Genomic DNA, 26769 nt, shown 5'->3' on the forward strand with positions numbered 1-26769 from the left:
TTTGATAGGTATTTCGCTTTCTACACACCCTAAAAAGCCTTTAAACAGTATTGTCTTTTTCGTTCTTTTCTCTGTTAAATACTTCAATATATAAGAAGGACACTAAAATGCATTGAAACAATGCCAACCTGTAAAAGTGTATATAAAATGCAAAATTAGTCTTCATCTCTGCCTTGGGTTTAGTTCTTAATGTTGACTGTCCTACATTACTAGCATTATGATACCCAGTGTTTGAAATGTAAGCTTCCTTTAATTTAGTTTCACACAAATTTATAAGCTAGCAAAATAATAGAAAATAAATGCTTAGAGAAAGAAGGCATTGCTAACATAACAGCTACCAATACTAGTCCATACATCTCTTCAGAGATCTGATCTGCTTGGAAGAATACCATGGGTTACAGCCCTGGAAGGAAGAGGAGTTTGAAAGCATTTGTGATATACAAGGATAACCTCCAAGCTCAAGAAAAGTCCATCTCAACAAGCATGAAATCAAGCAAAGGTGGCAGGAGTCAGTCCTTCTTGATGCATGGATGAGCCAGGAGCTCCTGACTGAACCCAGATATGAAATGTACAAGAGGTGGAAACAGGGGTAGGTGACCCAGAAGCAGTATCGAGTTGTCTGATCTTCCATGGATAACATTATGAAAGCCAAAGCTGACCTGGAGTTGAGTCTGTCAAAGGATGTGAAGGGTAACAGAAAGGCTTCTTTTACAAGTGCATAAACAGCAAAAGAAACACTAGGGAAAACATGAACCCACTGCTGAATGGGGCAGGGGAACTGGTGACAAATGACACAGAAAAGGCCGAGGTACTTAATGTCTTGTGTCAGTCTTTACTGGTATGACAGGCTGCAGGAATCTCAGGCACCTGAGATCAGAGGGAAGGTCTGGAGCAAGGAAGGAGGAGGAGGAGAAAATTAAGAACAAGGTTAGGGAGCACATAAACTGGACACATACAAGTATGTAGCCTGAGAGGTTGCAACTGTGAGTGCTGAGTGACATGGCTGATGTCATTGTGACCACTCTCAATTACCTTTGAAAGGTCACGGTGACTGAAGACTGGAGAAAACCAAATGTCACTCCTGTCTTCAAGAAAGGCAAGAAGGAAAACCTGCGGAAAAACGTCCTGATCAGCCTCACCTCAACCGCTAGTAGTGAGGTGATGGAGACAATCTTCCTTTAAAGCACTTTCAAGCACATGAAGTGCAAGAAAGTAATCTGGAGTAGTCAGCATTGATTTATGAAGGGCAAACAATGCATAACTAACCTGTCAGCATTCTACAGTTAGGTGACTAGCTTGGTGGATGACAGGAGAGCAGTGGATGTTGTTTACTAAGACTTCTGACACTGTCTGTCATAACATGCTTGTATACAAGCTGACAAAGGTTGGCTGAAATAAGTGAACGGGGAAATGGATTCAAAACTATCTGAGTTTCTGGACCTGGAGGGTTATGATCAAGGTCTATTTGGTGGCAAGTCACTAGTGGCCTACCTCAGTGGTCAGTACTGGTGCCGGTACTGCTAAAAATTTTCATATTAGCAGTTAAACAGACCTGGACAATGGGACAAAGTGCAGTCTCATTAAGTTTGCAGATGTTACAAAACTGGAAGGAGTTCTACCATTCAGAGGGACCTGAACAGGCTGATGAACTGGGCAGAGAGGAATCACATGAAGTTCAACAAAGGGAAATGCAAAGTCCTGCATCTGGGGAGGAATAACCCCATGCACCAGTACACGCTGAGGGCCAACCAGCTGGAAATGAGCTCTGCAGAGAAGGACCTGAGGGTCCTTGTGGACAGCAAGCTGACCATGAGCCAGAAACAAATCCCTGTGGCAAAGGCAGCCAACAGCTTTCTGGGCTGCTTTAGTCAGTGTTGCCAGCAAGAGAGGTGGTCCTTCCTCATTGTTCAGCCCTGATGAGGCCACACCTGGAGTACTGGGTCCAGTTCCTGCCTCCTTAGTACAAGACAGATATGCACTTACTGGAGCAAGTACAGCACAGAGACACAAATACAATTAAGGGTCTGGAGCCTCTTTCATATTGACAAAGCCTGAGAGAGCTGGGACTGTTGAGCCTAGAGAAAAGAAGGGCAGGAGAATCTTACCCATGTGTATAAATACCTGATGGGATAGGAAGAAGAAGAGGGAGCGAGGCTCTTTTCCATGGTGCCCACTGACAGGACAAGAGGCAATGGGCACAAAGTGATACACATGAAATCCCATCTGAACACAAGAAAACACTTTTTTACTGTGAGGCTGATCGAACACCATCACAGGTTGCCCAGGGACATTGTGGTCTCCATCCTTGGAGACACTCAGAATCCAACTGGACACAGCCCTGGGCTTAACCTGCTCTAGCTGACCTTTCATGAGCAGAGGGGTTGGACTAAGTGATCTCAGGTGAGCCCTTCCAGCTTAAGTCATTCTGTGCTTTAACCTCAACCATTCTGTGCTATTTTGAGGGTTAATGATCTCTCTGTGAGTTATTTCTGAGGCTATGTAAAGCTGCTTAAAATGTCTTCAGTCGTTTTTTCACTTTTCCCTTTGAGAAAATAAATTTTCCTTCCTGAAAATTGATTTTTGTTGACGGCAAAATATTCTTTGCTATTAAAATTTCTGCTTGTAAGTGCACTGTTTGCCTCAAGCATCTATTGTTTTTTTGAAACCATTAGAAAATTTCGTATGAGAAAATCAAGTATATGTCATGGGGAAGACACTTGTCCTTTTTGTGAGTGGAAGAAGTGTCCCTTTCCTACCTCAATGATAAGATCATCACACTTAAGAATCATAAAATCATTAGGTTGGAAAACACTTCTAAGATCATCAAGTCTAACTGTCAACCCAACACCACCATGCCCACTAAACCATATCCCTAAGTGCCACATCAACATGTTTTTTGAACACCTCCAGGTGACTCCACCACTTCCCTGGGCAGCCTGGTCCAATGTTTGACCACTCTTTCAGTAAAAATTTTCCTAATATCCAATCCAAACCTCCCCTGGCGCAACTTGAGGCCATTTCCTCTTGTCCTATCACTTGTTACTTGGGAGAACAGACTGACCCCCACCTCACTACAACCTCCTTTCAGGTAGCTGTAGAGAGCAATAACGTCTCCCCTCAGCCTCCTCCAGACTAAACAACCTCAGTTCCTTCAGCCACTCCTCATAAGACCTGTTCTCCAGGCCCTTCACCAGCTTCTTTTTAGGTAGCTTGCTTTTTTTGTGACTATTTCATACACCTCTGGATGACTGGTTTTTAAATGTACAAGTAGATAATTTAAAATAGACATTAGTATTTCTCTTGTAACAGACATTTGAGAGCTATTATTCTCCACATTAAGTAGAAACACTTTGTCATTTTAGAGTCATGCTGTCACAAAATATTCAGTGGGAAGACTGAGCAAATTCATTTGGAGAACTAGCCTTAACTGAAGATATCATGAGGTTAAATACATATTCATAGAACAGTTTAAAGGAAGAAACAGAAGCTCATTATCATGAAAAGACCCTTTTTAAGCAAGTAAAGGGAGCAGCCATCGTGCCCAAATAAGGTCAGAGGCTGGCAGGAAGTAGTACTCCTCAGCTTAGGTAAGTGGAATGAAAGTAGCAGTGGAAATAGGTAGAACTACAGGATATTTTCCACATTTGACTAGTTTAATGCCCTTTAACAAAACATTGCTGAGAAGAATGAACAGTGCATTGTTCATTTTATCTTCCTTTCTTTTTTGTATGGAAAATTACTAAATAAGGAATAAGCTTAAAGAAATTAATGCTTAAAGTTACTTTGTGGTCCCTGTGTGTGAGAAGTATAACAACGTATCACAGTGGAGAGGAAAGGGTGCTGCTGCAGTTCATTTAGTCAGTAGAAACTGTACCTCTGTGCGTGATACCCTGGTTAAAGCACTGCTTTTCTTACTAGCATGAGTTGGCAAGTGGATAAGTGGCAGAGCCAGACCAGGTTCCACTTCTAATGCAAAAGCTGAGATGTTAGAAGTTGGAGTAAATCCTACCACCTGCTTTTCTTACAGTTTGGCTGCAGATTGCATCCTGGGCAGCAACTATATGTTCCACTCCAAATGTGCACAGAGCATCCAATATAGCTACTATCCTACTCTGGCCTCTGTTGTCACTGGATCAGTACAAACAGTGGCATTATAGAAATAAGTTATGATAATAGAACAGCCTGTATTCTTGCTGTGTGTTCTAGCAAGGTTTGTGTCTGGGCTTTGCCTCCATTTATACATATATGAGCATATGGCATTTACAGAAGGGAGTTGTTCGATCTGGTTTTGATCTGCATGTTGGTGAGAGTTAAAGCCCATAGAAAGAGTTAGCTGGTGTGAAATAACTGAAACAGTTCCCATATAAGCTAGAGAACAGTAAAGTAAGCATATTCATTTTGCATGACTGTAGGGTATTTCATATTAAGAACAAATAGTGTTGTAGTAGTTCAAAGGAAATAAAAATGTAAATTAATCAAATACAGCCAATGAAATATCTCTTTTTCAACAGATCACTTAATGTCTTATTTGTTTTGATCCTGTCATTAAAGTTAAGCAGAGTGTGTTAGCTTTTGTACAGTGCTTGAATCATCTATGCTGTTTCAGGTCTTAAATAACAGCTATTAATTTCCAACTCCAAAGGTTTCTCCTTCAAAGATAATTAAAACAAACAAGTTTATTTTTCTAGGCCTCATTCCAGAACGCTCATGTGCATGTGTTCTGGCTGAATGCTTGATGTCCAGTTTTCTTTATACTTGAATCTTGAAGGAAATACAAAACCATGGGGTGGAAAGGATGGTTTTGTTATGAGAAATCTGGGGTGGTTTCCAGTGAACAGATGTCTTTCAAATTTTGTTACAGTCAAAACAACTCTTCGGTTAGTCAGATCACTCAATAGCCTCAGTATTGATTGCTTTTTTTTAGGTTGCGGTTTTCTTTTCGGAATGAAGAAGTAGAATCAATCTCTTTTACTATTAAATGTAATGGTTATTCGTGAGAGGACTAAATGGAGGAGTATTTAGGAAAGCAAGAAAGAAGTAATTCCTAACAGCCAAATAGACACTCTTTGCCTTAAGGTGAGTGACGTCTTAGTCACACAGATATTAATGGCAAAGCTTGCTTGTAGTTTACTGGAGCTCAAATGCCATCCTTAGTGTAATACTTTCCTTTTGCAGTAAGTTATGTGGAGTGCTAGTCAGCGTGCTGAAAAAAAAACAAACAGATATGACGAACTGTGTCTTAATCATGCTTTATCTTCACTCTGTGCATCTTGACATACATACTACTTACAAACTACATAGCACCAGTCATTGTAAATGCCTCAAGTTGTAATGAATTTTCCATGCAATTCATGGGGGTAGATGATGGAGTAGGTGAACCATACACTATTACCTACCTCCACAAGACTTCTTTGAAATCATAGAATCACAGAATCTTAGAATAGTTTGGGTTGGAAGGGACCTTTGAAGGTCATGTAGTTTAACCCCCCTGCAATAAGCAGAGACATCTTCAACTACATCAGGTTGCTCAGAGCCCTGTCCAGCCTGACTTTGAGTGTTTCCAGGGAAGGGACTTCTACCACCTCTCTGGGCAACCTGCTCCAGTGTTTCACCACCCTCATCCTAAAAAATTTCTTCCCTATAGCTAGCCTAAATCTGCCCTCTTTTAGTTTAAAACCATTATTCCTTGTCCTATCACAGCAGGCCCTGCTAAAAAGATTGTTTCCGTCTGTCTTATAGGCCACCTCCAAGTATTGAAAGACTGCAAAAAATTCTTTCCGGAGCCTTCCCTTCTCCAGGCTGAACAATGACAAATATCTGAGCCTGTCCTCATAGCAGAAGTGCTCCAGCCCCCAGATCATTTTTGTGGCTCTTCTCTGGACTCACTCCATAAGGTCCATGTCCTTCTTGTGCTGAGGAGTCTAGAGCTGGACACAGTACTCTGGGTAGGGTCTCACGAGGCCAGAGTAGAGGGGGAGAATCACCTCCCTCGACCTGCTGGCACACTTCTTTTGATGCAGCCCAAGGCATGGTTGGCCTTCTGGGCTACAAGCGCACATTGCTGGCTTATCTCCCTTAAGACACAATAGAATTGCTTTATATCCAAGCAATATGGGTGAAGTTTGATTATATCTGGCCAGAAATGCATTTGTTCTCATCTAAAACCAATGTTGATTTTGCATTGGCTTCATTATGAATAGAACTGGGCTTGGTGTATGTGCCTCTTCAAGGCTACAGATGGATTGTTCCTGCATGTATGGAGGGCAGTTTTTCTGAAGTTAAGTTTTGAAAATAGCATCTTTTGGTCTTGGTAAATTGTTGTGCTTTGCTGCTTTCCTTCTTCCTGTCCTATCACTGTATCTTGTGCTCAGATGGTACTTGAGTGGTAATTAAAAGCAGTGCTTTTATTTCAACTTGCTTTAGAGGTATCTTACTATTATGAATTGCTGCTGTGAACTTTTAAACTCAGGAAAACTTCTGAATAAATGTGATAAGGGATAAGGTAATCCTGGTCTCAGAATTCATTCCTTCACTGAAATAAATCACATAATTTTTCAGCCTCACTCTTAACTTTTTTAATAAACAATAAATTGTTTTTTAAAATTCATCTTTACTTTTTAAAATCTCCCCCTGCTCCTATCAAACTTTTCCTTTATGTTTTTATATTTTAAGTTTGACTGGACAGATAATTTCCTTTGCATGATATATTTTTCTTGGTTTACATAGAAAGAAGAAAAGTAAATAAAACAAACTAGTGCAAGAGAGGTGCTCAGTCAGTAATAGACAATCCAGACACTGAGCATGACAAGTAATAGAAAACATGTTATTTCATGTAATCAGAAAAAACACTTTGGGAGTCCTAGAAGGTAACAAAAATTGGTTGCACGATGCACTTCAGACTGCATTATAATATCACAAACATTTGTATGACTTAAAATTGTCAACGTAGTTTAACTGTATGTCAGGTTGTCATTTTATTTGAATGCATGAAGATAAAGTGTTGTGCTTGAAAAGCAAATGAACCTCCATTTGGGCTGCAGTGTCTCTTTTTACATTCGTAAAGTCACCTGCTTGAATATTTATTGATTATAGCTAAGTAATTTCCCTCTTAGAGCTAATGAAGAGAATATAAATATGAATGAGAAGCTGGGGTCTTCTAAGAGTGCACATATGTATAGTATTAAATTTAAGTATTTTTCATGACTAGATGATCATCATACATCTCTTCCAGCTGAAATATTCTTCTCTTCCCTCCCCTCCCCTCCCCTCCCCTCCCTCCCCTCCCCTCCCCTCCCCTCCCCTCCCCTCCCCTCCCCTCCCCTCCCCTCCCCTCCCCTCCCCTCCCCTCCCCTCCCCTCCCCTCCCCTCCCCTCCCCTCCCCTCCCCTCCCCTCCCCTCCCCTCCCCTCCCCTCCCCTCCCCTCCCCTCCCCTCCCCTCCCCTCCCCTCTTCTTTACCCTGCCCTGCCCTGCCATGCCCAGGAATATACAAGTTTTCTATGCGGAGGTACCATCTGTACTTGGTGAATAAAGATTTTCAGTTGTCCTGAGGATCTCCTACAAAGCTTCAAATATGACATCTTCCAGAGTCCATTGCAGTGTATTCACATCATGTTTGTTATTTAATTGGATTGCTCTTGTACCACAGAGATCTGTTAATAGACAAGGACACAGGCTATGTGAAACGCCAAACAAATGTAGAGTGACTACACAATACCTGTCTTGAAGAACATGTAGTCTTTAATATGAGGCAACAGACAGCTGGGCACTGGGGAGCTTAAGAACCAGTAAGAGGTGTGATAGCTGGGAGGCGATGGTGTAGCCCAGCCTAGCTTTGCTAGGACCCAGTGGCCAAACTTTCATGTGTTTGTTCGATAGTCCATCTCTCATATTCCTTAATTATGTCAGTGCTCCTGAACATAAAATGCTTTCTTTATACTGTGTATTAAATAGGCTTACAAGGCCAAATTAATTTTTGGTAGAACTTCACTGTTACAGTGGAATATGAGGATGGAGGAACTGAATTCAAAGTTCTAGATATTTCCTACTGCTGACATATCATGTGCCTTCCTGAAATGTAGATTTTAATTGGATGCTGGGCTTTTCACAGCGTGCTAAATAGATTTAACATAATGTGACATTACACTGTTCTATTTGAAAGTGAAGAAACTTGGGTTTATGCTCTTGGTATTTCTTAATGTTAGGAAATAACATTCAGACACCAGATTTCAAGCATAACTTGAAACACATATTATGTGCTTAAATTAAAGGTGTAAAGTCTTTCCTTTCTGCCCATGAATCTTGTTCATCTTTAGCTGCTATAGCCTCTGATGCTTAGGAAAGGGCAATATGTTTATTTTGTTATCTTAGACCTATAATTGTAAAATGTAACCTTATCCCCTAATTAAAAAGCAACCATCATAGCATTCTGGCATTTGAAGCCTAAATTTTTAATATTAACTGTGCTTAAGGAAGCAGCCTTTTGCCAACCACTATAGAAGTATTTACATCTGATTTACTTTATATTTGATTGAAAGTTTAAGTAAATCCCCAAATATTTTGGTATAGTAGTTTTGAGATGTGGAAAATAAAATCCCATGTGGCATTTAGCAGGATTTCTTAGTTACAGCTGAAGTAGATATTTAATTGACAGCAGATCTTTTTTATTGTTATTTGTTCGTGTTATTTATCTATCCATAAATAATTAAAATTATGCTTTCTCAATTAGTTGTTTTGCTTTGGCTCAATAAAGGACATTTCCTCTGTGCTCCCTCTTGGATTCAGTCTTTCATGTGCAGCACTGACAGTGTTTATTTCTCTGATATGCTGGAACAGAATCCTTTCAAAGCTACCAAATTTGCTACAACCTTCTTTAGTTCACAGTTTTGCATTGAGCAAACAGAACAAGAAACTGAACCTGATGCTTATTTTCTGCCTGCAATAGCAGTCTCTTCATTCACTCGGTTAATTGACAGACAGCAAATGCTCACCTGTATGGCCTTGTTCTTGCCTGATGTGCATTAGTATGAATAAGGCAATGGCCATTGGCTTCACAATACAAAGTCGGCAACAGGACTGGCTTTTAAAGTTTTCCTACCATTCCCCCATTGAGTCTTATTCATCCTCAAAAGGCACACCAGCCCCTAAAGACTGTTGTCGGTGTGACTGTTTTTAAAGACTGTGTAGTGTGACAAATCCAAGGCTTGATCTGCCTTAAAAAAGAAATCTGTGAACACTGTAAGCATTTCACCTGTAGGTAATGCATGCCATCGGTCTAGATTGGAGTTTTAGTGTTTGCAGAAATTTATGGGTTTGTTCCCTGTATCTGATGCTGTATTGCCTTTTTTTTTTTTGCGGGGGGGGGGGGGGGGGGGGGGGGGGGGGGCAGGGGGGGGAGCAGGAGGTGTACTATTTTACTGGGTATTACTTTCTGTGCTCCTTTTTTTCCTCATTCACCTAATGTTATTGAATGTTTGCCCCTAACAGGATTTCAGTTCAGACAACTAGTACTAGCTGAGAAGGATGACAGCAAAGGAAATCTATGTTTTGGAAAAACAATAGCGATTGTTACTGTTGTTTGAAAAGTAGAAGGATGATTATTTTTTTTTACTTCATTTTGCAACCTAATCACTGTTTAGTACCTGTTGCAATGCAACATATGCAACATGTTATTATACTGATACTGCTATTACCACATTGCTGTGTGGTAATTTTTAGCTAGATGATTTCTCCTGGTGGAACTGTTTCATGAAACTATGTGAATTTTTTTCTGAACCCTCTGAATACAGGTTTGCTTTTACTTGTATAAAATGTATATGCATGTGTGTGTCTCTCTCTGCAAGCTGAATTGCCAGACAAGAAATGCACTTTTAGGGGTTAAAGTTTTGTGGAATATTTAATGACTAACTTCCAAAATACAGTTGGGAAGATTGATCAGTTAAATGTCAGACATTTCGCTGGCAGGCTAGAGGCAGTCATCTATATTGCTTTGGTGTTGATGCTGGAAATACATTATTCATCTCGTTTCATCCATTGCTGGCAGTTGCAATTTTGGTTGCAATTATTTTTACCTTGAATTTGACCAGTTGTGCTTATGATCTGCTTGTGAATGCTATTCAAATTGTTTGTACTTCTGGTGATATGCTGGATTCCTCTGTTGCAAAGGTCTCAAAATAGTCACAACTCTGAGTACTATCCTTACCGTGTGGTTTGCATTAAACATGGTGTATTTCTTCTACGTTAAATTGCATCAAAAAAGTGCACCTCTTGAATAAGACTCCAACTACAGTCATGGGAAATCTTATTTGGTCATAGTATTTGTCCTGAGTTGCTGTCCAGTCTTACCTCATCAAGAAAAAAGTTAAAATCTTACAGTGAACAGAATGCATGGCATGAGCTTCTTGCCCTTTCCTTACGTGTAACTGAAGACTGTCTTCAGAAACATAATTTTTCCATTGAGAAATGTGGTTGTTTTGGTTACCAACTTTCTTTTCAGCCTATGTGTGTTTCATAGTCTTTATGTTTTGAGAAGACAGAAGATAACATTTTTGGGAAGTAATGTTGCAAGACTGTGGACTGGCATGATGAGTTTTGTACATCTCTAAGTGAAATGCAGTCCTTTTATCAGCCGTAGATGGATGCAGCTTTTTTTTTGCTTCAATGGCTTCTTGCAATTTAGAACCTTAAAAGGAGTTTGAGAGGTTGAGATCTTTTTGTTCTAAAATCTTGAGATATGTGGTAACCAGGAACAGTAGATCTTTTATTAAAGTTATGGAATTTTTTAATCTGAATAAATCAGTTTTAATTGCAAAATAAAAACCTTAGGTCACTTCTTGATTCTGGCTTATTATGTGGCATGTTTAGAGTAGCTTTATCTCTTCCATTGATTTTTGAACATACTGGGTGAGGGTTTTTTTAATCCATTTAATTCCAGTGAAAAACTGAAAATCAATGAAGCTTTGGTTTGTTTTTAGGCTGTTTGTATGTGATACAGTCCATATATGTCTTTAAACTTTGAACTTTTATATTCTAATTCTTGTTCTTGCTTCATCTCTGTATCACCTTATGGAATGATACTAGGTATGTTCTACAGTCCTGTAATTTGTGTAGGACAGTACATATACAGTTGGTATTTATCTTGCTTCTAAAACTGACTTAATTGGTTTAAGCTGGTATCAATAGTCACAGTGATAAACTGACAGCTAGTCTTTACCTCTCTGGAGGGACACTGTGATGGATTGACCTTGTCTGGCTGCCAGATGCCCACCCAGCCGCTCTTTCATTCCCCCTTCTGAGCAGAACAACAGGAGAATATAAGATTAAAAAGTTCATAGATTGAGATCAAGACAGGGAGGTTGCTCACCAATTACCATTGCAGGCAAAACATAGGCAACTTTGGGAAAGTTGATTTAATTTATTGCCAATTAAAAATGTAATTGGATAGTGAGAAACAAACACAAAAACTAAAACACCTTGCCCCCACCTCTCCCTTCCCAGGTTCAGCTTCACTACTTTCTTCCTGACTCCTCTACTTCCTCCTTCCCAATCAGCACAGGGAGACGGGAGATTGGGGTTACATTGAGTTCATCACACATTGTCTCTGACACTCCTTCCTCCTCATGCACTTCCCCTGCTTCAGCATGGGTCCTTTCCATGGGGTGCAGACCTTCAGGAGCAGACTGCTCCAGCGTGGGTCCCCCTTGAGATCACAAGCCCTACCAGCAAACCTGCTTCAGCATGGGCTCCTTTCTCCTCCCTCCACAGGTCCTGCCAGGAGCCTGCTCCAGCATGTGCTTCCCATGGGGTCACAGCCTCCTTTGGGCATCCCCCTTCTCTGGTGTGGGGTCCTCCACAGGATGCAGGTGGACATCTGCTCCACTATTAACCTACATGGGCTGCAAGAGACCGTCTTCACCATGGGCTGCAGGGGAATCTCTGTTCCAGTCCCTGGACCACCTTCTCCCTCTCCTTTTTCACTGACCTTGGTGTCTGTAGAGTTGTTTCTCTCACAAATTCTCGCTCCTCTCTCCCAGCTGTTGCACAGCAGTTTTTTCCCCTTGTTAAATATGTTGTCACAGAGGCACTACCACTGTTGCTGATGGGCTCGGCCTTGGCCAGCGATGCATCCATCTTGAAGCTGACTGGCAGTGGCCCTGTTGGACATGGGGACGGCTTCTGGTGTCTTCTCACAGAAGCCACCACTGTAACCCTCCCTGCTACCAAACCTTGACATGCAAACCCAATACAGTGACAGTGCACTTTGCCACAAGTAAGCTGTAATGTCACCCAAATGCAATGTGTTAAAGCATAAACCTTAAAAAAGTACACTGAAATTCTATGTTTCTGTTAAGAAAGCAAAATTCTAATGTGGAAAAGAATCTGTAGACCTGAATGTGTCACACATTTTCACAACAACTAATTCCTTCCATTGAAAGGATTTTGTCCGATTTTAGTGGTTCCCACTAAGAATAAATTTAGTGTTTGGGAACTGTGCAAAATGAAATATTCTGATTAGTTTAACATTATAGCCACTTCTGTTTGTATAGCCACAACCTCATATGAAGTTGGATTAAGGGCTTTATACTGTTTTTTCGTTTTTGTAGCCATCTCTTTTCCCACTGCTTCACTCAAGTCTTATCAACCACAGTGACAGCCAATAGCAAGTAGCTGAGGTTGTTCTTACATGCTGCCTTCCTCCCCAGGAGTTCCTTCCTTCTCATGTTGCAAGGAGCAGAAATATCCTAATACATTAAAGAAAACCCATGGAATCTTTTCCCCCCTATTTAAAGAGGAAATTATGCTGAATAGTCCTTTACCTTCAATAACTTGGTGTGAAATAAAAATTTGCTTTTCCAGCTCTTCCAGCTTAAAACTGTAGATTTGCCTCTTTGTTCTTCTTCTAGTAACTTTTCAAGAACAGATGTCTTAAGATCAGTTTTGTGCTTGAGTGAGGTGTTATGAAGGAGATTAGTGACTGAGGTTTTGTTTGCCAATAAGTGTAACACCTGCAGGAAAACCTTTTCTTCAAACTGCTTCTCCACAGACTATGTGCAATGAATGTTGCACACAGTGTTTTTATTTAGACCTACACAGCTGACTTCATTATTGATAAACATATTTCTTGGCAGTTGTCATATGAACAAACTGGACTTTTATTATTTCTTTCCTTCAGGCATTTCGTTTTGTCACGTACAAGTACTAGAAGGATTTAATTTGCTTCCGTAATAATGCTTAACACTTATGTAGCGCCTCACATTATTTAAAAATGCATTATGCTTTTCTTTTTCAGCTTCCTTTAAAATAGTTTCCTTTTCCACTTTTACATCTGTTGTGCTTGTCTGTAGTGATAACACACACTTTCAATCTAGGTAAGATTAAGAAAGTAATGATCATCTTCAATCTTCTGATTGTTTAAGCACCAATTTATTTAGAATTATATATTGACTTTTCCAGATGAATTTCTTGCTTTGCAAGAGTGTTGTCTTCTTTTCACTCGCTGTGAGGAGATGGTTAAGGCCTCTGATAATCAGTGCACATTGATATAATTCTGGTTTTGCCTTGGTTACTGTTTCAGGGGAAGTTCACTTGCAGGCTGAGGATAGATAAATCACCCGTTGGTAAAACACTAACTGCATTGTGTGTTAATCTACTCGTTAAATGGAGATAAGGTGTGACAGGATTTTGTTTTCTGTGCACAGCGTGATTCTTAGTTCTTTTCTGCCTTCTTGAGCAGAGGAAAACTGTAGAAACAGAAGTTGCTGTGTTCGGTCCAGTAAAGTAATAGCATCCTTAAGAGAAGATAGTGTCATTAACGCAGCGATGGTTGCAGGGTCATGAGGGTGCTCAACAGCTTAGGTCTTTACACCTGTATTGAAGTTCCGTAAGGACTGAGTGATGCTGAATAAGTATTTTTGCCTTCCAGTTCAAGTACCACTTAACTATTCTCCCTAAAAATTGAAACGGCTTCTTCATGGTATGCGGAGTAGAGATATTTAGCTTTTAGGATTAAGTTATGAAAGACTTTACTATACAAGTTAAATGTTTTCAGTAATCTAGCTACTATATTAAACCATTTCTATGTGGTTTTGACTCTTTAGTAGACAATCCGTTTCTCTTTTCTTAATTAGGTCTTTACTACTGTGCTGACTGACCCAAAATGTCAATAGAAGAATAATGGAAGCCCCTGAATACCTTGATTTGGATGAAATAGATTTTAGTGATGATATATCGGTAAGTACAAGTCTTATTTTATTTGTTCAAGTTGAGACAATCGTAGATATCTGAATCCTGATATAACAACACTATTGTTAGAAGCCACACTGCTTTTTACCTCATATACAGGAATGTTTAAGTAGGTTGAATCTAGAATAAAATAAGGTGTTTTGTAAGGGAAATCTCTAATAAGCTTGGAAGGAAAACTTGATTCCTCATCTTTAGGTAGTAAAAATGACTTACGAATCAAATTAATAAATTATTTTTATTTCTGGGTTGCTTATCTACTCAGTTATCTTGAATGAGTTATATGCATTCTAATGCTAGCCTTAGACACCAAAATGATGTTTACCTTTTTTTAAAAAAAAATGAATATATTTCAGTTGTAAAAAAACTCCTGCCTCTCTCATCTCTGAATTGCTCTTTTTTCATGTAAGTTCTTACTGGGCCCTTCCACCAGCAGTGATCTCCAAATACAGCAAGATTTTATCAATAGGTTTGATGTAGCTACCTGTAACATGGTAGAGTATACAAAGAGACAGAAAGACTTACAGGGGTCCATAGACAGCACTGATCCTTAGTGTCACAACTAAAACAACTGCAGCTGTGCATCTACATTGTTAGTGGTTCTTTTAAGAAGAACAGATACAGTGTATTCTGTTACTCATAATAGTATTCCTACTGCCAGTGTTTCTGCTTTTTGTGTAATAGAGTTGCTAATATGTTGAATCTGAATAACAGTGAACTTGAATGAATAAATTAAATCCACTCTAAGAAAATTTATCAATTAAATTGTCTGATCAAAGAAAGTGTGCCACCATCTCCTTCCACATTTTTCATAATTTTATGGTTTTCTTTCTTTCTTTCTCTTTCTTTTTTTCTTTTTTTTTTTTTTTTTTTTTTTTTTTTACAAAGGGCCTGCTTTTCCCTTTAGCATTTGGGACTCTTGATTCATTTAAAAACATTCCAGATGCTTTATTCACAGACAGATTCCTTTTGGAGAGGATTTTTTTTAACCTATTGTAACATTGAATTTTTATTAAAGAGGAGTAAGGCAAATGCCCAAAAATATTACAGGACAATGAGCCAATCTTGAGTGAATACCTTATTCTGGGCAACTTTCTTTTTATTACTCTTATACGCTAGATCATGTCCTGGTATCTGTTTCTATACTCAGTTTTGTAAAACTGTAAAACATAATAGATGTAACCTCTCCATGTCTCTCCCATTGTGGCTGTTGCTGCATACTGGTGGGTTAGGTTACTCACTTTTCCGCTGAACAGCTCAGGCTGCCTGTTTTAATAGGCTATTCTTTCATTGGACACTGAACCTTGAATAAAAAATCAGCACAAATTATAGAAGTAGCAGTTTTACTCCCTGCTTTAGCAGGTAAAGAACAAAGGATTTGTTGTCAGAACCCAGATTAACAAGAGAATTCATGGTTATTCTAGTGCTCTACTCATATCTCAGCATACACAATTTAAAGATACCTGACCTTCGCATTTTATCATTAGCATGCCATGGAAAGACCAGCTGCACAACATCAGTGTTAGTAATTTATATTATTCCTGTTAGTCCTCTGGTCCTAATCCAGTGCAGAAAAGTACTGGCTAAGAATAATGGCAGCAAGAAGACTGTTAAAATGATACACTTATAATATACTTGAATTAGAAAGCCACTGTGTACAAGTGGCCAGACCCTTGTAAACCATTTCAAAAATGACCAAAATGTAATAGACATAAAAAATAGACAGAAGTTTGTTTTAAAAGGTAAATAGGGTTTGGTGGGTTTGGTTTCTTTTTTTTGTTTATGTTGCATTTGTACATAAGAAAATGAAACTGTACATTTTCCCACTATCATAGACTCATAGAATCATTTTGGTTGGAAAGGACCTTCAAAGGTTATCTAGTTTCAACCCTCCTGCTATAGGCAGGGACATCTTTCACTAGATCAGATTGCTCAAAGCCCCATTGTGGTAGGTTGACCTTGACTGGCCACCAGGTGCCCACCAAACCACTCGGTCACTCTCTCTCCGTCAACAAGATGGGGAGAAAAATATGACAAAAAGCTCATGATAAAGGACAGGGAGGTGACTCACTGATTACCATCACAGACAAAAAAGACTCAACTTGGGAATATTAATTTAACTTATTGCCAATCAAACGGCATAGGATAATGAGAAACAAGAAAACAAATCTAAAAACACCTTCTGCCCACCCCTCCCTTCTTCCTGGGCTCAACTTCACTCCTGGCTTCTCTACCTCCCCACCCTGATAAGCGCAGGGGGCCTGGGGGCCTGGGGGTTGCATTCAGTTCCTCACATGTTGTCTCTGATGCTTCTTCTTCATCATGCTCTTCCTTTGCTCCAGCGTGGGTTCCCACCCATGGGAGACAGTCCTCCATGATCTTCTCCAATATGGGTCCTTCTGATGGGCTGCAGTTCTTCATGAACTGCTGCAGTGTGAGTCCCTTCCACGGTGTGCAGTCCTTCAGGAACAGACTGCTCTAGTGTGGGTCCCCTATTCAGGGTCACAGGTCCTGCCAGAAAACCTGCTGCTGCGTGGGCTCCTCTCCATAGGACACAGTTCCTACCAGGACTCTGCTCTAGCATGAGTTCTTCACAGGCTGCAGGTTCTTTCAGGGCACATCCACCTGCTTCAGCGTGAGGTCCTCCATGGGCAGCAGGGTGAATGTCTGCTCCACCATGGTCTTCACCAAGGGCTGCAGGGGAATCTCTGCTCCAGTCCCTGGACCACCTCCTCCCCTCCTTCTTCACTGACCTTGGTGGCTGCAGAGTTGTTTCTCTCACATATTCTTACTCCTCTCTCCCAGCTGCTGTTGTGCAGCAGGTTTTTCTCCCCTTCATAAATATATTATCACAGAGGTGCTACCACCATTGATGGTGAGTGCGGCTTTGGCCCGCAGCAGATCCATCTTGGAGCCAGCTGGATCTAGCTCTGTCCCACATGGGGGCAGCCCATGGTGTCTTCTCACAGAAGCCACCTCTGCAGCCCCCACTGCTAGTTTGCCACATTAACCCAATACAATCATCAGTGATGGACATTCACCACTTCTCTGGGCAACCTGTTCCGGTGTCTCACCACCCTCATTGTAAAAAATTTCTTCCTTAAATTCAATCTAAATGATGTTCTTTCAGTTGCCCCTTGTCCTGTCATTGTAGGCCTTGGAAAACAGTCTTTCTCTATTTTTCTTATAAGCCCCCCATATATATTGAAATGCCATAAGAAGGTCTCTCTGCAGCTTTCTGTTCTCCAGGATGAACAACACCAGCTTTCTCAGTCTTTCTTCATAGCAGAGATGTTCCAGCCCTCTGACCATTTTTGTGTCCCTCCTCTGAACCTACTCAACAGGTCCATTTCTTTCTTGTACTGGGGGCTCCAGATCTGGACACAGTACTCCAGGTAGGATCTCCGAAGAGTGGAGACAAGGAGGAGAATAACCTCCTTCACCCTGCTGGCTGCACTTCTTTTTTGTGTAGCCCAAGGTATGGTTGGTCTTCTGGTCTGTGAGTGCACATTGTCAGCTTATGCCCGATTTTTCATCCACCAGTATCCCCAAGCCCTTCTCTACAGGGCTGCTCTCAATCCCCCAGTCTATATTGATACTGGTAGTTGCCCTGACCCAGGTGCAGGACCTGGCCCTTGTTGAACTTCATGAGGTTTGCATGAGCCCACTCCTTAAGCCTGTTAAGGTCCCTCTGCATGGCCTCCTTTCCCTCCAGCAAATCAACTGCACCACTCAGCTTGGTGTCATGTGAAAACTTTCTGAGGGTGCACTTAATCCCACTGTCTGTGTCACTGATGAAGGTAGTAAATAGTATTGGTTCCAACATGCACCCTTGAGGTGAATGAGGAAACTCATTACTGGTTTCCACTTGGAAATTGAGCTGTTGACTGTACCTCATTGGACATGGCCAATTCCTTCTCCATCTAACCATCCATCCATCAAACCAATCTCTCCAAATTAGAGCCAAGGATGTTTTGTAGGTCTGTGCCAAAGGCTTTACATATGATGAAGTAGACAACATATGTTGCTCCTGTCCCTCCATCATAGAAGGCCACTAGATAAGTCAGTCACGATTTGCCCTTTGTGAAGCCATGTTGGCTGTCTCTAATCACCTCTCTGTCATCCATGTTTCAGCATAACTTCCAGGAGGATCTGTTCCAAGGTCTTACTGGGTACTGAGGTGAGACTGACTGCTTGGTAGTTCCAGGGTGCTCCTTTTTACCCTTGTTAAAAACGGATGTGATATTCACTTTTCTCCAGTCACTGGAGACTTGACCTGACTTCACATGACCTTTCAAATATGTTTGAGAGTGGCTTAGGAAATACCAGTTCCCTCAGGACTCTGGAATGCAAATGTGATGCTTATTTTGCAAACTGAGGTGGTACTATTCAAGATCCATGTGATATAGTATATTTGAATGCTGTTTAGACAGCAGAATAGGCTTCTGGGACTTTTGTTTACATTAAACAAAAATAATATTCAGTCTGCAATGATGCTAAGCAACTAAGCTGAATATTTTAATTTATTTCATCCTGAGTAACTACTCACAGAAAGGAAGAAAAAAATATTATGACTTTTAAGTTGCATTAAATTATAGATACACTATTACAATTATGTTTTAACCTTTCCCCTTTTTCTGTTAGTATTCTTGATTTTGCCCATAAATTTATTCCTGCTTGTATGTTGTATGCTATTGTTACAGTTACCTGAAGGTTTCCTAATCCTTTAATTAAAATGCAGGATTTCTATTACACTGGCAAACTTTTCAAATTGAAACTATTTTATTTCTTGGTTTACAGAAATAATACCAAATCACCTAGTCATAACCAGAGCTCCTTTTGCTAGTTATTTGTAAACTAGTTGGAGTTGTTGGTATAGATTATTGCTCTGATCATTCAAATAGCTCTGTATGAATAAAAGCCTGGCTTAGTGGTGCTAGTGCAGGACTGGGCCTAATTTGAAACTTTGTGAAATGTGAGTGCAGTAAGTGAATTCAAATGTAATTAAGCAGCTGCTGAATTGTCAGGTTTGAAACAGCTTGAAAACCTTCTTCATGTCAATCTTTGCCTGGCAGGGTAGATGTAGACTGTGTATGGTCAGTACAGCTGATCTCCTGGCCTCCCATTTACTCAGCATGCAGTACCTCCTGAGACTGCTGCCACCCTTCCTTGACCGTGGAAAGAGCTGGGTCACCCCACAGGCTCACATAGGTGTACAGGCAACAGACAGCCAGACTTGCCTACGCCATGACCAGGACTTCAGGGCTCAGCATGGAGGGTCCTACATAGCTGTGCAGGCATAGTCACTAACTGAAGTGGGCTGATTTATTTCCCATCCAGGTGCTGAACTTACTGATAGTTCTCTTTTTTTCCCCCTCTCCCTTTTCAGAATGAAACAAAATGCAGATGGCCACTAAAAAGTTCATAGAAAGTATTAGATTCAGACAGACACTTTGTACCTTTAACCGTGTTAGTGTCTATAGAAGTCTCCTTTAAGTTAAAGAGAAGAGTAACATACAAAATGTCTGTATAAGATGCTATAAACAATACATAGCACAAATAGCCTAACCAGTAATCCAAAGATGCTGATCACAGCCATTAAGTAATAAGTTTATTTTGGGGAGATGTTGTTTCTCACATGCACTGTGGAAGCCTAATCTCTTTCCTCCATGAGCTGCTTAAATTGACACTACTATTGAGAAGGATCTTTCTGCAACCTCAGACCAGGTATTGTTGCTTTACATGTTCTCGATGTATCTTGATACTCCCAAATAAATGTCTAGGAAGAAGGGTGGTGTTGCACAGTTATAAATGATTAAGCAAATATAATATAAAACATTAATTTGATTGATCAAATATTAATGGAACAGTTTATTTTCCACTATGGCAAGTAAACTGAAATGAGACTATTAAATGGCTTACAGTGATAATAACACCTGGAAATAAATTGAGTATAATGAAGGTGTCTGTTTTCTCTGTCTAAATGGAAACAAGGAGATGTGCTTTTAAGAGCAGGACACAGTCACTGGTGTCTTGATCCAGTGGAGGTGAATTGTTTTGAGTTTTGATACTGACTCCAGCTGGAATAGGACACGGTCCTTAGTCTTTTGGGGGTGTCATAGTTCTGATGACATGGTCTGAGAGTCACACTATATGCTCAGCATTGTCCTTTGACTCCATTAAAGGTATTCTCCACAATGGAATGTTAAAAAATAACTTTTGCTTTTTAGTTTACCTTTTGTTACTATTTTGTATATATATTTCTATGCTACTACTCATGATTCAGTATGTCTTCTTTCTAATACTTCTCAGACACAAGTGAGTCTGCAGGTGGCAGACAAGTGGCCTAGCACAGAACAGCCTTACTAGAGACTGAAGGTTTTATTGTCATGTGTTTGGTTTAAAATTCATTGCATCAGAATTTGAGAACCATGTGAAATTAAAAGGTTAATAACATTTGCATTAATTCAAATTCTGTAGTGCAGTTTCACATAATTAACACATGTTTTGTATAATACATTAATTTCCATTTTCCCCTGAATTAATAGTGCCTGTTGAAGAAAATTGGGAATATCTTGCATTTGCATTTAATACTTGTTACTGCTTCTTGTCTCTTGTTTGCTGTTGATACTTTTCTTCCATCTTACAATGTTCTTAAGGGGTTTACTGAAATTCATTTTTACTGGTTGGACATAGGCATGCCTTAAATGCAGAAAAAGAATCCAAACCTCAAACAGCAATGAAAAATGCCATTACATGCATTATGCTGGGAAGAAGCCCTTAGTTCTTGTACTGAATTTCACCATTAACTACAATACACTTTGATTAAATACTAAAGATCACAGTAGGCATTGATGAACAAAGAGACTTGATGCGCTTAGCTCTCACATTGCCACTTACGCCTTTGGGCGTGGCCCTCAACTCTAGTTGACTTGGTTACTCTAATGGTGAAATATGAGAAATGGTGTTTAATTTTGTATGTAAAATGATTTATTATTTTTGAATAAATTAGTCAACAAAAAGTTGGAAATAATTAATTTTAAGTGCCGTTGAATAAGCATTAAATCTAAAATTCTGTTCCAGGAAAGGGTTGCAGTCTGAACCTCTTTTGTGGTCAGTCTGTGATACTGCTAGTAACCTTGAAATTTTTGGCTGAAGAAAAGCTAACAAACATTACTGATGATTAGAGCTGGAGCTAGAGTATGAGAGAAAGTAGCTCTAGAGGGAACAGCTGGCAATGAATTGTGCTTATAGTAGGGAAAGGTCCACTTTAAAGAGTAATTTCAGTTGCTTCCTGGACCAAAAGCCAGTTCTCCACATCTTGACCAAAAAATACAGATGGCAGAAATGTGAATGTGTAGAAGTCTGCTTGTGGACAGAGGTGAGCAGGAGGAAATCTGTTAATGAAATCAAAGCAATACGATTAAAATGCATAGTCAAATTTATAACATTTGATAGATTTTTGGTGGTGGGAGGTGGTAACTGAATACATTTTAGTGCAATGCTGAAGCAGAAAGAAAATCTGTTCTTCCAGGAAAGAACAGGAAAAAAGGCAAGAAGAAAAATGGCTTTCGGTTTTTGATGTTGCCTGACAAAACACATAGCAGTGGAATACAAAAGGCCTCATTCTAATTGAATTACAAACTGTGTAATAGTTTAAACTGCACCAGCTGGTCTTATGAAGCTACCATATTCCTTGGAGATGTGTTCCTTGGACTCTCTTAAGAATCTTACTAGACCATTCAACATTGCCTTCTGAGTCTTTGTGCTGAAATAGCAAGATGTGTAGCTTAACAGCTCAATCTTTATTAAACAATAACTAAAGTGAAGCATGACACATGGTGTTTGTGCATGTGTGCGTTTAACTTGTATTAATTTGTATTTAGTAGCATCTTTCTCCCTATCCCTGTTCTGCTCTTTGATATTTTAGGCTGTCCTGTCCTGGAGCAGTCACAGAGTTATACACAACCCCTTGTTTAATAGGGATTGGAGTCACTGGGTAGTTCTGTGGAGTGCTGCTACATATTTTAATTAATAAGTTCAGTGTTGATCCTGGGACTACTTATGAGATCTTCTTGTTGTAGTTGAGGTTTGTCAATACATCCCTGAATCAGGTCAGCAAGGGAAAAAGCCTTAGCATGGGAGGTTTTTGGGGCTTAATAAAGTAACTATAATATTGAGCAACAGTCTTAAACTTGCGCCAGAGAAGTAAATTACTTCTGCAATTGGTCACATGAAGTGAACTTCAGATTATTTTGAAGTAGATTGCCAGCTGTGCGTTAGAAGAACATCAAACTTTGAATGACGAACTGTCAGCAAAAAACAGGACAATGTATGACCATTTCTTTTTTTGTGTCAAAAGCTCGTGGTTTTATATGTAGTTGTTTTGCTTCGTTGGTCAATAGCGCACCAGCTAAAAATATCTGTTTCTTTGAAAACATATGGTGTTTATATATTCTTTAAAAATTTTCAGTTGTGCTAATCCTAAATGCTTTTTTTCTGGTTTAGTTTCCAAAATACTGTTTTTAATAGGGTTTTTTTTTTATATGAGCAGAGCCATTGATCTTTCACAGACATAATGATTTTCATTTGCTTTAGTGAAGATTCCTATAACATTTAAGCATTTGATTAAGGAAGGCTTTTGATTAAGTAACTTTATTTCTATATGTCAGAATATGTCACTTTATGACACTGGATCATTTATCTTAACAAGGGTATTCCACAAGTTTGTAAGAAGATTTCTGTTTAGTAAGATACATATGTCATCCCTGTTTTTTTTTAATTTTTAATGTTGAATTCAGAGAATAACATACTGAATAATAGCTTGCATATCCTGTCATGTCAAAGTGATAATGCAAGTTTGCTTTAATAAAGCCTATGTTAGAGAAATGAGCCTGTCATCTGATATGTGTATGTACATGCATCCCTCTCTGAAATCAGATATCTGCTGTGCAAATATTCTGCATTAACTTCTACGTATTGGTTTGCAAAAGCTTGAATTCTGATTTTTAAGCATGAGGTATCTTTCAGTATAATCACCATAATAGATGCTCAGGTGGGCAAAGTGAGACCCTTGTGTACTCTGAAGCCTAGATCTATTCTCATCTTTGAGGTGTCTTGCATCCCATGGGAAGGGTGGATATGTACAATGTATTTGTGACTTGAATAGTGGTGATCTGAAGGAAGGAGAAATCTGAGGTGAAGAGATGCTTTGCGGTAGCTTTGAAAGTCTGTTTGATATTCCTTAAGGTGGGACACAAAAGCAGATGCCATCTGCTTTTCTCCTGCAACCTGAGAAGACCATTAGACTGTTGGAAGTACCCTTGGGTTGGTAGATTTAGGCTGTGCCCATGACGTCAAGACCTCTTGAAAGTTTATCTTTTTAAATTATTTACTTCATATACATTTTTTCCTTTTCTACAGTATTCTGTAACTTCTCTCAAGACCATCCCAGAATTATGTAGAAGGTGTGATTCACAAAATGAAGACAGATCAGGTATGATGCCCACTTCTGTCCACCGATTTTCTAGGCTGCTTTTTATCATGTACAACTTGGCAACCGTAGCTTCTTGGCAGTGTTCTGTTATTTTGTTTTCTCTCATTTTTGTACAGCTTTCTGGAAACATGGCTTTTTTTTTTTTTTTTTTTTTTTTTAACAGATGTTAGTTCATTAGAAGGAAAAAAAGTTCCAAAAAAGGATTTGGCTGTATACAGATAAATGTAGGGCTTCATCTCAGCAGCTCCAAACCACAGTATATGCAACAATTTACTTGAAAACCCGAGAAACCATTGGTGACAAGACGTAATAATGTAGGCGCCAATGAAAAAATGTTGGATACATTTACTACCCATATGGCCATGACCAGTTTGAGGGATGATGTTTTGCCAGAGTCTGAAACTGTATCAAGGATGCTACATGATAGAATCTACTCTAAGGCATACTGTAATAGTTAAGATTAAAGCTGAGTTTTTTAGTTTAATAATGTAAACTAAATGAAGAATCATGGCATATAGATGAGAACCAGCTGGAGACCTTCCCCCTGCCCCCCTGACAAAAAGTGCATCCAGTGTTGTTTTTCACTTTGTAAATCAGATTAATCCGCTTTTGTTTCTCTTTTCCTGATGGAGGAGAAATGAATTGGTGAGAGGGGCATTTTTGTTGAGCTATGAAAAGTTTACTGTGCTTTCTGCTGTTTTAATTGAACTTTCATTAATGTTTCGACAAATACTTTTGTAACAGAAACAGGGGACATGGAATTTGTGGGATGATAGGTGGCTTTAAGAATGGTGTTATGGCAACTTTTATTTCTACATTTCCTTTCAGAGAGTTGTAAATTTCTGAAGTGTGTAACTAACTCAAAACTTTCTGAGAGCTACTTCTTCTATCAGAGTAATTAAAAGCCAGGTCATCACAACTGTATGCCACTGCCCTTGGCAATAAAGGGAAGCAAAGCTCTCCTTACCATAGCTGCTTGCCATTGTACTGCTGCACAGGGCACAGCAGGGATTGTCACATGGTATTACCTGCTGCAAGCAGAGGCAAGGAAGAAGTGGAAAGGGAGAGGACCCCTGATTCACCTTCCTCAATTTACCCTATCTCATTCTACCCCAATCTTCCCTCTGTCCTCCCTCATCCTCCACCATCCTTCCCTTCTTATGTCCACCATCCTTCCCCATTACACCCTTCTGTCCTTGCCCTGCCTTACCCCCATCCCTTTTCTTCTCTCTTCTTCCTCCCTTCTTGCTCCTTTTTCTCCCCTTCTTCCCCTTTGTCCCCTCTCCTTCTTGCTTCTTCCCTCTCCTTCCCTCCCTCTTACCCACATACCCCCATTCTTCTCAATCCCTATTCTCCCATTCTCACCTCATTTCTCCCCACCATTCTTCCTCCCATTCTTCCATCATTTCTCCTCCTTCCTTCTCTCCTCCTTCTCTCCCCTGCCTACTTCCTCCCCTTTTCTACTTCTCATTCTTCTCCTTTCATTCTTCTTACCATTCATCCCCTCATTCCTCCCACCATCCTTCCCTCCATTCCTCCTCCCATTCTTCCCCCATTCTGTCCACCATTCTCTCTGCCATTCTCCCCAGTGTTTTCCCACCTGTTCTCCCTACCATTCCTCCCCATCATTCTTCATCACCATTCTCCCTAATGTTCACCCCACCATTCTTTCGCCCAATTCCCCAGAGCTTGCTTTTTCTTTCCCCGCATTCTTCCCTCCCCAGTCTTTCCCACCATTCTTCCCCATGAGTCTTTCACCTGCTTTTCACCCGTCTTCCCCCCAAGTCTTTCCCAATATTCTTCCCACCATTTTCCTAGCTCTTCTTCCATTCTTCTCACCATTCTTCTCCCCACCATTTACTGCCTCTCATTGTCACCTCCATCATTCCCCACTGAGTAACCCCTCATCTCTTCCACATCCCCCTTGCTCCCATTTTCTCCCTACTACCATTTCCCCCACTCTTTCTGCCTACCAGTATTAGCAGCTGATCATGTGGCTGCAGGGCATTTTTTCATCTTGTCATAGGAAGAGTTAAAGCCACTTATTCCCTCAGATCCTCCAAAACCAAAGTAAACCAGAGCACAAATAGCCCCTAAGACATATTGTACTGAGTGGTCTGTCCACGGGGGCTACATGGGTACACAGCCACAGTGGTAGCATCAATATCTATTTTCAGGAAGAAGAGCGTATTCTTTTTAAAATTCAGATAGTAGTCTTAAAGTAAAATGCAGACCGGTATCAAGGATGAAGCACTGGTTATGAGCTCTTCCTTAAGACTGTGAGATAGTGACAGCTTACTGTGTAGCTCTATTATTTCATGGTTGACTCTGCAGTCAGACATTTTTCAATGGTGATTTTAATTACATCTCATCTATTGCCTTGAAAAAGGATTGACAGAAGCAAGTACAGGCATTGCTGGAAGACAGTAGCAGCACTGGGGAGTCTACCAGTGGGTTAATTTGCAGCTTTGTTTAAAAATATTGAGTCAAAAAAGAGGTCTTTAGCACTGATAGTAGTATTACCAAACTGGAAACAGTACTAAAATCTACTTTTTCTCTCTATTTATCACTTACAAGTTTTGGTGAATAGGGAATAGTACTAAAATCAGTTTTATTTTTACTCAATCACTGACTAAACATATAATGCTGAACACAAAATTTAAAACTCTTTACGTCTCTGTACAGACTTCAATACCTGAAGTATCTTGAAATATCAACAGATCTGCATCAGTCAACATTGTGTAAGGACCCATCTGTTGATTTTTCTTAGTTGCTTTTGATGCAGTCTCTTGCCTTCCTCATAATGTAGAGCAATAAAAAAATGTTCCCCAAATTATTGTTGTTATGTGCCATTTGATGGAGATGGATTATATCATAAATCTTTAGTATGCATGGCATTCACGCTATGACATCCTTGTTGGAGAGACATGGACTTGATGGGTGGACCACTCAGTGGATAAGTGACTGGCTAGAAGATCGCACTCAAAGAGTTGTGATCAACGGCTCCAAGTCCAGGTGGAGACCAGTGACAAGTGGG

At 39.9% G+C, this 26769-nt stretch overlaps 1 protein-coding gene across 1 annotated transcript in view; it reads left to right on the forward strand.

The window, feature by feature from the left end:
* The first annotated feature begins 14170 nt into the window (after window positions 1–14170).
* Window positions 14171–26769, forward strand: part of SNCAIP (synuclein alpha interacting protein) — a 57479-nt gene continuing 44880 nt past the window's right edge. The window contains exons 1-2 of the mRNA XM_009953496.2: window positions 14171–14227; window positions 23660–23732. Of these exons, the coding sequence (XP_009951798.1) occupies window positions 14171–14227; window positions 23660–23732 (130 nt within the window). The remainder of the gene's footprint in view (window positions 14228–23659; window positions 23733–26769) is intronic.

The sequence above is a fragment of the Leptosomus discolor genome, chromosome Z, assembly GCF_034619465.1.
Source record: "Leptosomus discolor isolate bLepDis1 chromosome Z, bLepDis1.hap2, whole genome shotgun sequence".
Taxonomy (NCBI): Eukaryota; Metazoa; Chordata; class Aves; order Leptosomiformes; family Leptosomidae; genus Leptosomus; species Leptosomus discolor.